This window comes from Ovis canadensis, chromosome 2, assembly GCF_042477335.2.
Source record: "Ovis canadensis isolate MfBH-ARS-UI-01 breed Bighorn chromosome 2, ARS-UI_OviCan_v2, whole genome shotgun sequence".
Classification (NCBI taxonomy): Eukaryota; Metazoa; Chordata; class Mammalia; order Artiodactyla; family Bovidae; genus Ovis; species Ovis canadensis.
Window position 1 is genome coordinate 159,968,562 of NC_091246.1, and position 14,660 is coordinate 159,983,221.

Below are 14,660 nucleotides of genomic sequence, written 5' to 3' on the forward strand. Positions count from 1 at the left end.
AATATCAACTCAGTAAGTCCCCCAGAATGGAAAGTGTCTAGTGTTAAACATGAGTCATCTTAGTAAAAACACCACAGTTGGATGAGAGGGTTCATTCACATGTGCAAATCTAAATATTTTATTAATAAGTGAAGCTCTGAATAATGTGGAATACAAATCTCAGAATATAGTGTAATACAGTTTCACACTATAAACTGTACATACGGGGAAGTGAGAGCCAGTGAAGTCAAACCTTTACAGGGTTACAAAAAAACTAGTCTATGATATCATTAATTGTCTTATTCTGTGCACAACTTTCCTTTTAATACAAATAGCTTATGAAACCAAGAAACTATATCATCAGTGAATAGGGGGAAGAGATAAAAGTTGCTAATAAAAAGCAGTCATTTATTTAGGAACCTTTAACGAAAAAGGAAGCCATATATCTCACACTTTAAAAATTTATATTACTGTAAGTCCATATCATTATAATAACAGACTACTGGTAAAGAACATGCTGTTACCATTCATTTACAAAAATAAACCTTAATGTAAGTGATATTTTCTGATTTTCCCTTCTCATTTAGTCAGCCACTGAAGTATAACCTTGATCTTAATACAAGTCTCATGGGCCCATCCACTGTCTCTGCATACTGTTCATTGATCATTTGGTTAAAATATGACGGGATTTATTTCTAAAATTAACTTCTAGGTCACAAGCTTTCATACATTTTAAGTGTCTATATGGCAGACAGTTTTCTGCCAACAAATACTGACACCGGCTTTTAGGTTATGTACTGAAATGTAAATCCATCTTTGATATTTTTTTTAAGACCAAAGGATAGGGTTTTTACCCAGAAAAGTGAACTTGATATACAAGCTCAGATTCAGGACACTGAAGTTTTGGATGTCATTTTCAATCTATTTAATGAAACACTGTCTTGTTTTTTTTTTTCTCTTCTCTAAAAATGTGGAAAATAAAACCTTATAGACTATGAGGCTTGCTCATAGACTATGACAAAAATAAATTCCTAAGAGAATAATTAAATAATGTCTTGTTAAATATGTTTCTTTACAAAGAAGGATGTTATTAATGAGAATAAATACTGCTCCTATTTTTACATATACTGAGACACTGGAAAAAATATTTTGTTGAGACAATATTTCATTTGATATAAAAGGAGGAAAGAAAAATTAGTGAGATACAATGATCCTCAAAGAAATCTACATCGTAATCTATGGAACCTGTGAATATGCTGCCTTACTTGGCAAAAGTGACTGGCATATGTGACTATATTAAGGACAGATATGGGAAGATTATTTCAGATTATCCAGGTGAGGCCAGTGTAATCACAACGGTCCTTAAAATTGGAGGAAGAAGGTAGAAGAGGCAGAAGAAGATGTGACTATGAACAAAAGCACGGAGAGATGCAAATTTTTTGGCTTTGATGATGGAAGGAGAGGGCAATGAGCTGAAGAATAGGGATGGCCTATAGAAACTGAAAACATCAAGGAAATCAACTCTCTTCTAGAGCTTCCAGACAGAACTTAAGCCCTGGTAGCGTATTGATTTTAGCCCAATGAGGCCTATGTCAAACTTCTACCTATAGACTGTAGCATTATACATTTGTGCCACAGAGGCTTCGATTTGCAGTGTATGTTATGTGTGCCAAGTCACTTCAGCTGTGTCAGACTCTGCGACACAGTGGATTGTAACCCACCAAGCTCCTTTGTCCATAGGATTCCCCAGGCAGGAATACTGCAGTGGGTTGCCATTATCTACTCCCAGGGATCTTCCCAACACAGGGATCAAACCTGAGTCTCTTACATCTCCCTCATTGTCAGGTGAGTTCTTTACCACTAGCATCACCTGGGAATTATAACAGTGATAGGAAACTAATACAGGAAAGCTGGCCTTTCTTCTCCAAATGGAAGATTAACCGTTAAGTATTTATTACTGCTACTTTCTGAAACTATTGAAACAATAGTAGAGGGATTTTCAAAGCATAGCAGAGTAAAAAGATTAGGAAAGGAGAGTGTAAAAAGAACTCCTTGAAACCCTGTTTAAAAAGCACACTTACCTTTGTTTTAATCAACTCAACTTGTTTTCAGAACAATGACAGCGAGGCACCTCTCTGTAGGAAAGTGATTAAGTGTCTTACCTGGACAATGTCATTGACTTTAAAGAAGTCTAAAGACACTAACTTCCAGTTAAGAGTTGAACCACATCACTGAAAATGGAAGTGGACAGACTTACTGCATACAATTGTGCAGAGTCTCAATAATCTTAAATTCAAAATCATATATATTAATAGATATTAGAAATAGAATGTGTGCAGAATAAACAGTTAAAACACAGTAAAAAATATGACAGCACTAAAATCCTTCACTTACGATACAAGAGAAAGACTCTTAACAAAAAAAAGTAAACCTTTAGAAAACAACAACAACAAAATATTCTTGAAAATTGAGACTACCATAGAAGAACATCTTGGAAGATACATGAAATCAAATAGATGCATATAGATGAAAGTTATAGATGATAAAATCAAGAAAATCTCCAAGAAAGTGGATAAAAAATACAAAGAGTTACATAGAAGAGAAAACAGGAGAATATTAGAAAACCATTCCAAGAGTTCTGACATCCAAATAATGAAGATTCCAGAAAGAAGCCTAGAGGAAGATGGAAAAGAGTAAATAAAGGGAAAAGAACTTAAGAAAATTTTCCTGATGGTCATGAATTTCCAGATTGAAAGTGCACAGCAAAATAGATTAAAATGAATGCACACTTAGGCAGAAATTTTGACATTTTAGAACACCAGGGATGATTAGAATACCCTATTAGCTTTTAAGCAGAGAAATCAGTTTTACACAAGGGCCTAAAACTTAATGGTGTCAGACATCTCAATAGCAACATTAGAGTCTAGCTGTAAAAGGAACAATGTTGCAGAAATTCAGAAGGAACATAATCTCTATACTAGACCAAACTCTTAATTATTAGGGACAAGTTATTTTATTTAAAGATATCAAACTTTCAAAAAGTTTACTTCTAGTTTTTTTTGGGTTTTGTTTTTCCTTTTTCTCCTGAGAAACCCCTGGGAAATGTGATTCATCAAAACTGAACGAGTAAAGACTTCCCTGGCAGTCCAACGGTTAAGACTCTGTCCTTCTGCTGAAGAGCCATGGTTCCAACCTTATTAGGGAACTAAGAAAGATCCCATGTGCCATGTAGCACAGCCAGAAAAACAAAAACAAGGAGTAAACCAAATAAGCTATGTATGTTCCATGAAACTGGGTTTCTATACCAGGAAAGACATGAACGGAATTCCCATGATTATAAAGGGAGATCCCAAGACAACAGCTGTGCTCTAAATGGAGAGGGATTTACACAACTGAGCAGATCAGGATGTTCTGATAGAGATTTCATCAAGAAGATAACACTGTTCCAATATTTTATGTGTTTGAGGAATTTAATAGGAAAATATTTATAATTGGGAAAGACACTATGGCTAAATTCGTGATGTATGCCTGTGTGTGTTCAGTTGTGTCTGACTCTTTGGGGTCTATGGCCTGTAGCCTGCCAGGCTTCTCTACCCATGCAATTTTCCAGGCAAGAATACTGGAGTGGGTTGCCATTTCCTCCTCCAGGGGATCATCTCAAACCAGGGATCAAACATGTAACACGCATCTCTTGTGTCTCCTTCATTGGCAGATGGATTCTTTTACCACTAGTCCCACATGTATATGTAAGAATAAGCAAAGGAAAAACACTCTGCCAGCTTTAGGGGGGAAAAGCTGTGAAGGATGAGAAAAATGATCAAAATATATGAATTCAAATGTGGTGGTGGTTTAGTAGCTAAGTCTTGCGACCCTATGGACTGTACCTTCCAGGCTCCTTTGTCCGTGGGATTCTCCAGGCAAGAATACTGGAGTGGGTTGCCATTTCCTTCTCCAGGGAATCTTCCCAACCCAGGAATCAAACCCAGGTCTCCTACATCACAGGCAGATTCTTTACCAACTGAGCTACAAGGGAAGTAGTAGAACTTAAAACACTGCTAATTAATCTAGTAAAAATATGAAAATATATAACAATATTGGAACTCTAGGGTAGGGTGTACACAGTAGGGGCTTCCCAGGCGGCTCAGTGGTAAAGAGTCCGCCTGTCAATGCAGGAGCCGTAGGAGACATGGGTTCGATTCCTAGATTGGGAAGATCCCCTGCAGGAGGAAATGGCAGCCCACTCCAGTATTCTTGCCTGGATAACCCCATGGACATAGGAGTCCATGGGGGTGCAAAGAGTTGGACATGACTGAGAACTGAACATGCACCACACAGTAGAGGAGTGGTGAACAGCAAGTGTAGACGTAGAAATATATCTCCATCTACCACAATGTAAACAGATAATGCCCCAAATGGAAAATCCAGAAGTGACAGCAAAGCAATAGAACCACACAAGAAGGCAGGGGCTACTCAGCTTTGTGGATTTCATTTAATTAAAAACCCTCTAAACAACCTCACTGAGAATCATTTTTATCAAGTGTAAAACGGATAATCTCCACCACGTAAAGTTGATGTAAAGATTCAATTTCCACAACTATGTGCAAATTAGTATGCAAGTGATTGACTAGCGAAGCTGGGAAAGGATAGAGTAGTTAAATTGAATGCTGAATTTAATAAGTAATGAGAAAAGATAATGGGCCCTACTATATCTTTTGTCCATTGGTAACACACAGCCTGAATATTCAAAAACAGCCATGATTTTGAGAAAATTTTCAGGTACAAAAAACCGTAATTTGGAAAAAAATTCTAGTGGATGATGCAGATCATCCTTTTTGAACTCCACTACGGCAGGATCTGTAGGAACATGACTTTGTGGATTAATTCTGTGAGGCACCAGAGACTTGAACATATGACATATCATCAAACTGATCTGATCTGAAATTAGGAAAACACTTTTTCCTTGAAACACTATCAGAAAAAGTAAATGAACATTTTTCCAAAAGGTGATTTGATACTTAAAAGAAATTAGGAAAACTGTGTATTTGTCTGCTTTACTTACTGTGGCTTTTGAGACTCAGGTTCAGCAAAGGGTAAGATGGTCATGAAGCTTCTTCCAAGAAATGCAGGTCTCAAATGATCTGTATTAGTAAGTTCAGGTTCCATATTGCTGAAGCATCTCATCAGTAAGGAGCCAAAATAAAAGTAAACTTTGAGGAAAGGCTTGTAATGGACTGAATTATTGATTTTCAGTAGTTAAAAGTCTTATGATAGACCAAATAATGTAATGAGTAATCAACTTTGGGAAGTAGAGAAAGGAAGAGCACGCTATAAAAATTTAACCCAATCATACTTTGAAAGTTTAAAACAGTTTTTATAAAACTGAACTTGCAGTATTGAATACGTAAGTTACTACTTTTGTAACCTAAATGACCTTGCACATTTAAATAATAATAAACTGCTTGCCAGACAATGCAATTAGCTTGATGCTAATTTAAATATGTTCAACATAACTCAAGCACAAATTCTGAAGTAGAGTTCACAGATGTGCTGTGTTGTCAAGCTGAATTCTCTTCAAGGTATGAAATAGTAGAAACCTTCATTCAAATGGAATGTAAACATCCTTCCCCATAATCTCACTTTTCCTCCAAAAGAAATCACACTTTAAGGTTGCATCCTATTTCTACAAAGTGTCTCTTGAGTACTGACACAACTAAATACTTTTCCAAAGTATTTAATCCCATATATGGATGAATTTAAAACAGCATAAGAATTTTTTCATAAATAATTAATGATAAAATATCCTAATTTTTAATTGAATATATATTTACAAAAATGTATCCACATATTGCTGAGGATATTTAAATTGAAGATAGGCATTATCAAAATAATTGTATTTTCATTTACATTTTAATAAATAGAGTGAAATATTTTACCATGACAGAACTATCCATGAAAATACCCTTATAAGGGATTAGTTTCTAATAAAGTTGAATTATTCAGTTCAATGAATACTATATTTTGCTTTACAATAGTTGCCACATTGGTGGGCTGAAAATTATCTTGACTTAAGTTGACTTTTACTCCCTTTGATTTGAGCTCTTACAAATTCCTGAAATGGAAATATCAGAGGTTTACCTTTTATTCAGTCAATAAAATGCGTAACTTTTCACTGCTAGGAAGACATGTCATGTACAGATTAAACAAATGTTACAAGAAATAACTTTGTTAAGTCCTCCAGGAAGAAATATATGAAACTGAGATGACTTTGCTTGGAATGCCAGTGTCAAAAAAATCAGCAAAATGAGAAGAAAAAGCAATTCTTTATTTTTATCCAAATATATCAGACTTCATAATATAGTCTCAACAAAAATGTAGAGTCACCATATATCATCCAAACCAAGACATTATAAGAGTGAAAGGGAGTACTATTAATAATTACACAGGTACAACAGGTAAAAACTGGAACTCTCCTGGGTAAACCGGGACCGATGATCAACTTAGTAACAGGAGTTAAACTGCAATTACATGCAGAAATTATACCTTTCCCATATACATGTGGGAAAGATAAAGGAACAGCATTCACTAAGAAAAATTATTTTGGCAACAGTGGTTCTTTCTCATCATTCAGGTCTCTGTTTAAATACCACTCTCTCCCCATTCCAAAATAATCAATTATTTCACCCAATCATTTTCCGTTGTGTTACTCTGCTTTCCTTCCATTAACTGATATTTTGACTCTAAAATTGTGTTATTTTTATTTCCCTTCCCCCCTCTCCAACTGATATGTGGTGTTTGAATGAGCAATGACCACCTCTGACTTAGTCATATCTAAATCTACAGGAGCTAAAAATGCCTGGAACTTAAAAGAAATGCAGAATTTCATTGAATGAATGATTGAATGTACTTGGAGAGTTTATTTTTGGTCCCATTTTCCCCTTGGCACCAAAACCAAACTCAAATGACTCTCCAAATTAAATTATGGCTTTTTAGTTTTAAGTGGTTGGACTAAATGATCCGTGCAGCTTTTTCCACTGATGACAAATATACTGTGCCCCTCGGGCCCTTTCTTGCTCTGTTACTATTTCATTTCCTGTATCCAGCAAATAAGAAAGTTTGGGGGTAAAGGGTTAGGTCAGCCAGGTCTATTCACAGTGGATGGATGCCCCAAGTTGATCATTTTGCCAGTAACAATTCCCTGGTATATGTTTGCACCTGCAGAATTTGATTGATACAGAGGTAGCCAGAAGGTATTAATATTATTGTATCAATGGCAGAATTGTTGATGTAATAATTTTCCAATATGAAAATCATCACAGGATTGCTAAAAAGGGGGGGAATGGTAGGAGCCCAAACCAGCTGTTAAGGATTTACATATTTATAAGGAGAAATAGATTAATTCTGGACAGACTTTAATTACAACACCCAAAGAAGTTTTATAGGAAAGTCCATGATATTCCAATAAGGAGCACTTATAAATTTTCATTAAAATCTCTACATTCCAAATCTTTATTTCGACTGTGTTCTTTTGAGGAATAGTTTTAATTCCCATTAATGAGTCATAAATATCAGACCTTTGGGTTAAAAAAATAGTACCGCTACACTTATTTTGGTAGGCCAGAGATCCAAGACACTAATAAATTGATTGTTTACTGAAACAAAACAAAGCAAAAAACTCACATGGGTAAAATGTCTTCAAGTTATCTGATTTTAAATTTTCTCAGGTATGTACAAAACATTCTGTCTGAATTGAGTGACAGGTATGGGATAAAATAGGTTGCCCAGGTGAGGAAAAAATCTGTCCTTTTATAACAAATGCCACAAACAAGAAAATGGCATAAAATGAGAGACACAATTAGACATACATATTTTATGCATAAATATCTATCATCTATTTCATTGTGTTGTTTTGTCTACTCAAGGATTAATTATTGGTTTTTAAAATGACAAAAGTTTGAGAAAAAGAGTGAAAAATATTACCAATTCACTCAGCTTGAAACAGGGACCATTCATTATGCAATTTCACACAGATTCCAATATATTCAATATTACTTGGCTACTGACTATTACAATGACTCAGCATTTGTTCAGAGCTTATATTTAAATTAGATCATATACAAAAGAGATTTCCAGACTTTAGTCCAGGAAAGGACCAACTCTCAAAATAAGCAATGTTTATTTTTTCCCCAGTACTAGCAACTTTTAAAAATCATTAGAAATTGTCAGTATATTAGTATGCTTCAAAATTTACATGTCAAATATATAATGGTTACATTTTTGCAGGGCCATAAGTAGCACATACTTGTGTGACTCCCTCATATAAAGTACAACTGAAAACTTTCCAGGTCCTTAAACAGCAGAAAACATTAAATCAGATTTTAAAATGACAAATAATTTAAGGCTAAAATATTTGGTATTAATAATTAATGCCAGAAGCTTTCCTAGCCTAATAAAGTAAACATGCACAAGAACTACAACTTTGAACAAAACATCACAATTTTATAGATATATGTCTGTATGTGTGTGTATATATATATATGTATATATATATATATGTGTGTGTGTATATATAAAACTATGTGTACACACACACATATATATAGTTTTATCACCCTGAAAGCTATCAACTCATGTTTGGCTTAATATATATGTTAGAAATATTGTGGATAGTACCACCACTTTAAATATATATATACATTTTCCATAATATACAATATAAATATACCATATATAAATCATGCCAGAAAACTAAATGCAAAATTTGCACATTATTGCATGCTTGATGTGATAATACATGCCCATTATTAAGAACTTCCTTCTGATGTCCTCCCTTTACAACATTTTCTTTCTGCACAGTAGCAATACTTGAAAAGGTAGGGTTCTCAAATATGCATATATGACTGGGAGAAAAAAATGTACCTTTCAAATTCCTTAGAGAGGATTACCTCATCAGCCAAATATTGGACTATTACGAAATCAAACAATAACTAATGCCTGAAGGGGTGTTTTGTTATGTGAATCTATCAGAGTTCATTTTTCTTAATTTTGCTGGAAGATTGCCTTCCATCCTGGTTGCTCCTCCTGCCATCTTTTGAAGCTTTGGTGGCAAATCAGCCACTGACTGGCTCATGGGATCAGACAACATTTTGGTGGTTTTAGATACCAGTTTTTCTTCTGAGTTGCCAGGTACTGAACTTATTCGTTGAAGTTTCATGGGCAAATCGCCCAAGCTGTAGGCTTTTTCAGAAGTTGTAGAACTCATTCTCAAGAGTTTTTTGGGAAAGTCTTCTCTTCCAGTAATTTTCTGCAGCTTAGATGGAAGTTTGGTACTAATGTCATCAAGTCCATCTAAGCATTCCACAGAGTTATGTCTTTCTTTGCTGTTAGTTATGGCTGGTGCTATTAAAGGAGATGACATAAGGAGCATTTCCTCCTGTTCTTTCACACTGTAAGGTGGGGTGGGGACTTCAAATGTTGCATGGAACTGGGAGTAATCAACTTTAAAGAATCCTTCTTCTAAGGAAATTACAGGGAAAAAACGATGACCCCAGAGAACTTCATCTTCGGTGTACGATGTTCGAGCTTGACAAGTCATCCCTGAAAGCAAAAAGAAAGTATTTGATAAATTAGGCATAGCAGAAGCACATGTTCAGGAATTTTTCACAAAGGAATTCATTTTGCTTTCTTATCTAAACTCTGGACTGTTTATCTGAGTAGACTGAATATAGAATAAGTTCAAAGTTGTGGTGTTAGTAACTTGGATACATATACTTTGTTCCCATAAAAAATGAAGGGTACATCCAGTGCTTACATTTGAAGGATAGTATGTCAAAGCATTACTAATTGTTTATTATCATAAACCAAAATTAAAAATGGCACAGAACAGTGTCATAACGTATGTCTCTTCTACAAGGAGATAAAGTGAAAAAAAAATCACAGTCATTTTCCATCATTGAAGAAGCAATATGATATATGAAACAAACAAACCTGCCTTTGAATCCAAACTTTATGTCTGTGGAAACTTAAGGATATTTAGTTGATTGAGTACAGCTTTCTCTTCTGATGAGTAAAGCATAAAAAGCAACACCTATCTCCCAGGAATGCTGTGAGTATGAAATAAAATCACTCATGTTGTTGTTTAGTCGCTAACTTGTGTTCAACTCTTTGTGACCCCACGGACTGCAGCATGCCAGGCTTCCTTGTCCTTCTCTATCTCCTGAGGTTTGCTCAAACTCACGTCCATTGAGTTGGTAATGCCATCTAACCATTTCATCCTCTGTCACTGCCTTTTCCTCCTGCCTTCAATCTTTCCCAGCATCAGTGTCTTTTCCAGCTGTTCCCATCAGGTGGCCAAAATATTGGACCTTCAGCTTCAGCATCAGTCAGTCTTTCCAATGAATATTCAGAGTTGATTTCCTCTAGGATTGATTTGATCTCCTTGCAGTCCAAGGGACTCTCGAGTCTTCTCCAGCACACTTCAAAAGCATTAATTCTTCAGTGCTCAGCTTTCTTTATGGTCCAAATCTCACATCTGTACATGACTACTGGAAAAACCATAGCTTTGATTATATGGAACTTTGTTGGCAAAGTGAGATCTCTGCTTTTTAATATGCTGTCTAGGTTTATCATAGCTTTTCTTCCATGGAGCAAGCATCTTTTAATTTCATGGCTGCAGTCACTATCTACTGTGATTTTGGAACCCCCCAAAATAAAATCTGTCACTGTTTCTACTTTTCCCCATCCATTTGCCATGAAGTGATGCAACCGGATGCCATGATCTTAATATTTTGAATGTTGAATTTAAGTCAGCTTTCACTCACATTTTTTTCACCAGGTAAGCCCCCAAAGTACTCATATAGAAATGCAAAACATATCGTATAATGTCTAAAAATGGTTGCCTTTTATAAATGAGAGCATGATAACCATCTCAAGGATTTGCTAAATGAATAAAAGTTGAAAACATTTCTGTTGCATAATGTAAAGTTACGTACATCTTCCATCCATCTTCTTTAAGGCCAGAATGAACTTTTGCTCAAGTTTTAGAAACCTATAAAATCTGTACTCTGGGCCACTGTGATGTTACAAGTTCTATTCCTGCTATAAAAGCTTTGGAAACTGGATGCTGCATATAAGATGTGAAATGTTGCTATTTGTATATTAATATTATGTTGCTTGGATATCATTTACCTTATGCTACTCTGATTTACTCAGCTCTGTTCTCATAAATCATATGTTAAGACTGAGTTACTGTTAAATCAGCCAACTTCAATATTCCTTTGTGAATATTCGAAATATATTAATAAATTAAAGCCATATATTATATTTCAGTTTTATATTCATCAAAAGGTACAATTTTCTGTATCGTTTGCAAAAATCATTACTGTCCTCTACCTTTACCATTAGACTTCTATTAAAGGCTATTAAACTGTAAAATAAAAGATGAATTTTAAAAATGCATCTCTTCAATAGTTAAGTATAATTTAAACAAGTAATGACAGTCTTTCTTCTTTCATTTCTATTCTCTTTTTGCCAATTTATAAATAATTTCTATTGTGTTTAAGCCTGGAATAGTTTGGATAAAGAGATACTCCTTTTTTCCCCTGACTAGTAATCACACATATAATACTAAGAATGAAGATAAAAGGCATAATTCCAAAATCATATTGAAGAGAAATTAAATCCTTCACTGAAATCCTTCCAAAATCTTACCTTATAATTATTATCAGTTCAATATGACCAGGAAATCAGTTGTTATGACATATATATTGGTTTTCTCCAGACAACTTTTAAAGAAACTTATGGAGAAAATAAATGCTCATCTCAGGCACTATGTGAGGTGCTCTCTCTCCATATTATCTCTAATCATCAGTATTATCTTGCTAAGACAATCTTATGTCCATTTTAAAGAAAAGGAATGTAGTTCTCAGAGAGGTTCAATCTCTTGCCCTCCTAGTACATAGATCTAGGAAGCTAAAAAGAAAAGACGTCAGTATTATTCTAACTTATGTTTTTCGTTGCTATTTTTACTTTGCCATGATGTCTCTGTTATTTTAGTTAGGAACCTGATTCTAAACAACTTATCAATCTCACCATTATGGTGGATATCTAATAGTGATCCAGTATTAGTCTTCATAATCTTTATCATATCAACAATAGCCCCCAGAAATATTTATTTATTTAAGCTGTGCTGGGTCTTTGTTAATATGCAGGTATTCCTCTAGTTGCCATGAGTGGGGGTCACTCTCTAGCTGTGGAGCATGAGTTTCTCGTTGCGGCGGCTCCTCTTGCTGTGGAGGGCATGCTGTCTTCAGCGGCTGTGGTGTGTGGGCTCAGCAGTGGTGGTTCCTAGGCTCTTGAGCACAGGCTCAATAGTTGAGTTGCACAGGCTTAGTTGCTCCATGGCATGTGGGCTCCTCCCAGACCAGGGTTCGAACCCATGTCTCCTGCACTGGTGGGTGAATTCTTAACCACTGAGCCACCAGGGAAGCACTCCAACCTCCAGAAATATGTACAGTGAAAATAACAAAATAGTTTAAAAATGATTTGTACATTTTATAGACATGCATACAGTAAGTAGCATTCTGTATTTTCAAACATTTCTAGCCTCTGACTAAATATTTCATGACAAAAAATTATAGATCATCACTTATTTAAAATGATAAAAAATGTATTTCCTGATATATCTACTTGGTTTAATTTCAAGATGTTTAAATATTGAACAAACTACTTAGAAAAACAAATACTGATGTTCTTATCCATTAGTATCAATATAGGAATATGAAAGTGAGTAAATACCTTTTATTTGTTTAGTTTAAAAGTACCCTTTAATTTCTCTCCAAGAGCAATCATTCTCAAGAATTCTTTATGAATGGTTTCCAGTATGGGGTATTAATTTAAAGAAAAATGATTATAAATATATACTTACTGTTAAGTGACAGTACTTCCCTTACAACCTCATTTTAATTTTAAAAACACACCACTGAAAATTGATAGTGGGTGGGATTATCTGACAGGAGGGCATATATAACTAACTTGGTATTTACTTTTGGAACATAGACCTGTGTGCTTGTCCTTTGATCACTATAATGTATGTATATATTAACAGCTGAAGTAAATTCATATCATGAACTTTGTTCAATTATTTCTAACAATAGAGTACATACTGAAACAAAATTTGATTCCTATCACCATCTAAGCCCATATTTAGTGACCCTTTTTTAACATTAGGAAAGGTCTGTGAAATTAAAAAATCCAAATACTGTCTCCATTACTTATTATAATATACAGCATTGCTGATCCACAATGCCTACCCTGAGTTGTTTATTATGAAGTTATCAGAAACCAGAGAGAGAAACTTAAATGGAAGGAAAAAAATGGGGAAATAAAATCTTGTAAAGTTTTCATTTTGAGGAAACAGGACTGTTAACTGAGGTGATATGACATCTACAATGGAAACAGGTATTTCAAATTCAGATATTTGTTTGCATAAAAATACCTGTAAGCTTTGTTACTAAATTGCCAGTGGTTAATTCTGACTGAAAAAGAGGGTGGTAATTTTATTCTACTATATGAAGTTGACTTTACTTCCTTCCATAGCGAACTAATACTTGTGAGGCAACATCTTTATATAATTGAAACATATATATAAATGGCTTCCTAATACACTACTAAACAGCTTGTAGAAATCACTTAAAGCTCTCTGAGCTTCAGTTTACTCTTCTATGTAGTAAGGATAACAGTATCCTCTGAGCTACTGAGAGTTTGAGATAAGTGAAGTGTCTAAAACAGTACTTGGTATTAGACAATGCTCAATCATAACTACTTTTTTTTTTAATCATTCTGTGGGTGATCATTTGTATTTCCTGTTTTTCCTAGACATTAGTGATAAAGCATTATTATAACTGGACAATTTTGACATATTAGTAATTTGTCCCATATTAGTAATATAGGAAATTTACTTAAAATTGCTAGGTATCACACAGCAATTTTCTTTTGAAATGGTGAATTAAAATCTGAAATATTTAAAAATGCGGAAAAAGATATGTTACTCATCTTCCCAATTTTTAGGGTTTCTCAACATTTTCCACCTAATTATCTAGAATAGCAGAGGAGACCAAGAGTGGAAACTTGGGGTGTACTAAAAAGGCCATGACAAGGTAAGTGACCACAATCCACTGTAAACTTGGGTAATGAAGGACATTTGCAGAACTTTAACCTTTGCTTGTTCTTCTTCTGTACCTTTTACCCTGTCATTAAAAGTAGGTACACAAATATCAGAAATTTCCAATTCAACAACATCATTTTTAAAAAATCTGGTTTCACCTCAGAATATTAATGCACAATCAATGTATGGATAATGACATTATAAACTGAATAACAGGGAAATGTCTATGATGGTCAGTCTGTAGTTTAGACAATGTGCTAAGACATAATTGATAAACGACTTCTTTTTACAATTATCCCAAATAAGTAACACCCAAAACGGTGTTGAAAAAAAAAAAACACAGAATCCAAGAGATGATTTAATGTAAACATAACTGTTTTCTAAGAATATGTATATATCATAGTATTCATCCTTCTTGAATGCTTTAACTTACGATATTCCTGCTCCTAGCCGAATTATTTAAAAATAATCCATGCTTGGAATCGTAATTACAAATGCCATTTGAATCAAAATAAATGCA

The 14,660-nt window shown here is 34.5% G+C and overlaps 1 protein-coding gene across 4 annotated transcripts in view; it reads right to left on the bottom strand.

Annotated features, from left to right (window-relative positions):
- The window catches only part of KCNJ3 (potassium inwardly rectifying channel subfamily J member 3), a 225,165-nt gene that overhangs the window by 33,460 nt on the left and 177,045 nt on the right, over nucleotides 1-14,660 (bottom strand). The window contains exon 3 of one of the 4 annotated variants that reach the window (XM_069574404.1): nucleotides 8,726-9,573. The exons of 2 other annotated variants lie outside the window; for them this stretch is intronic. In XM_069574404.1, coding sequence (XP_069430505.1) covers nucleotides 8,987-9,573 — 587 coding nt within the window. In that variant the 3' untranslated portion in view covers nucleotides 8,726-8,986. Of the gene's footprint in view, nucleotides 1-8,725; nucleotides 9,574-14,660 lie in introns of those variants that run through there. One more of the 4 variants, XM_069574409.1, reaches the window with a different exon arrangement.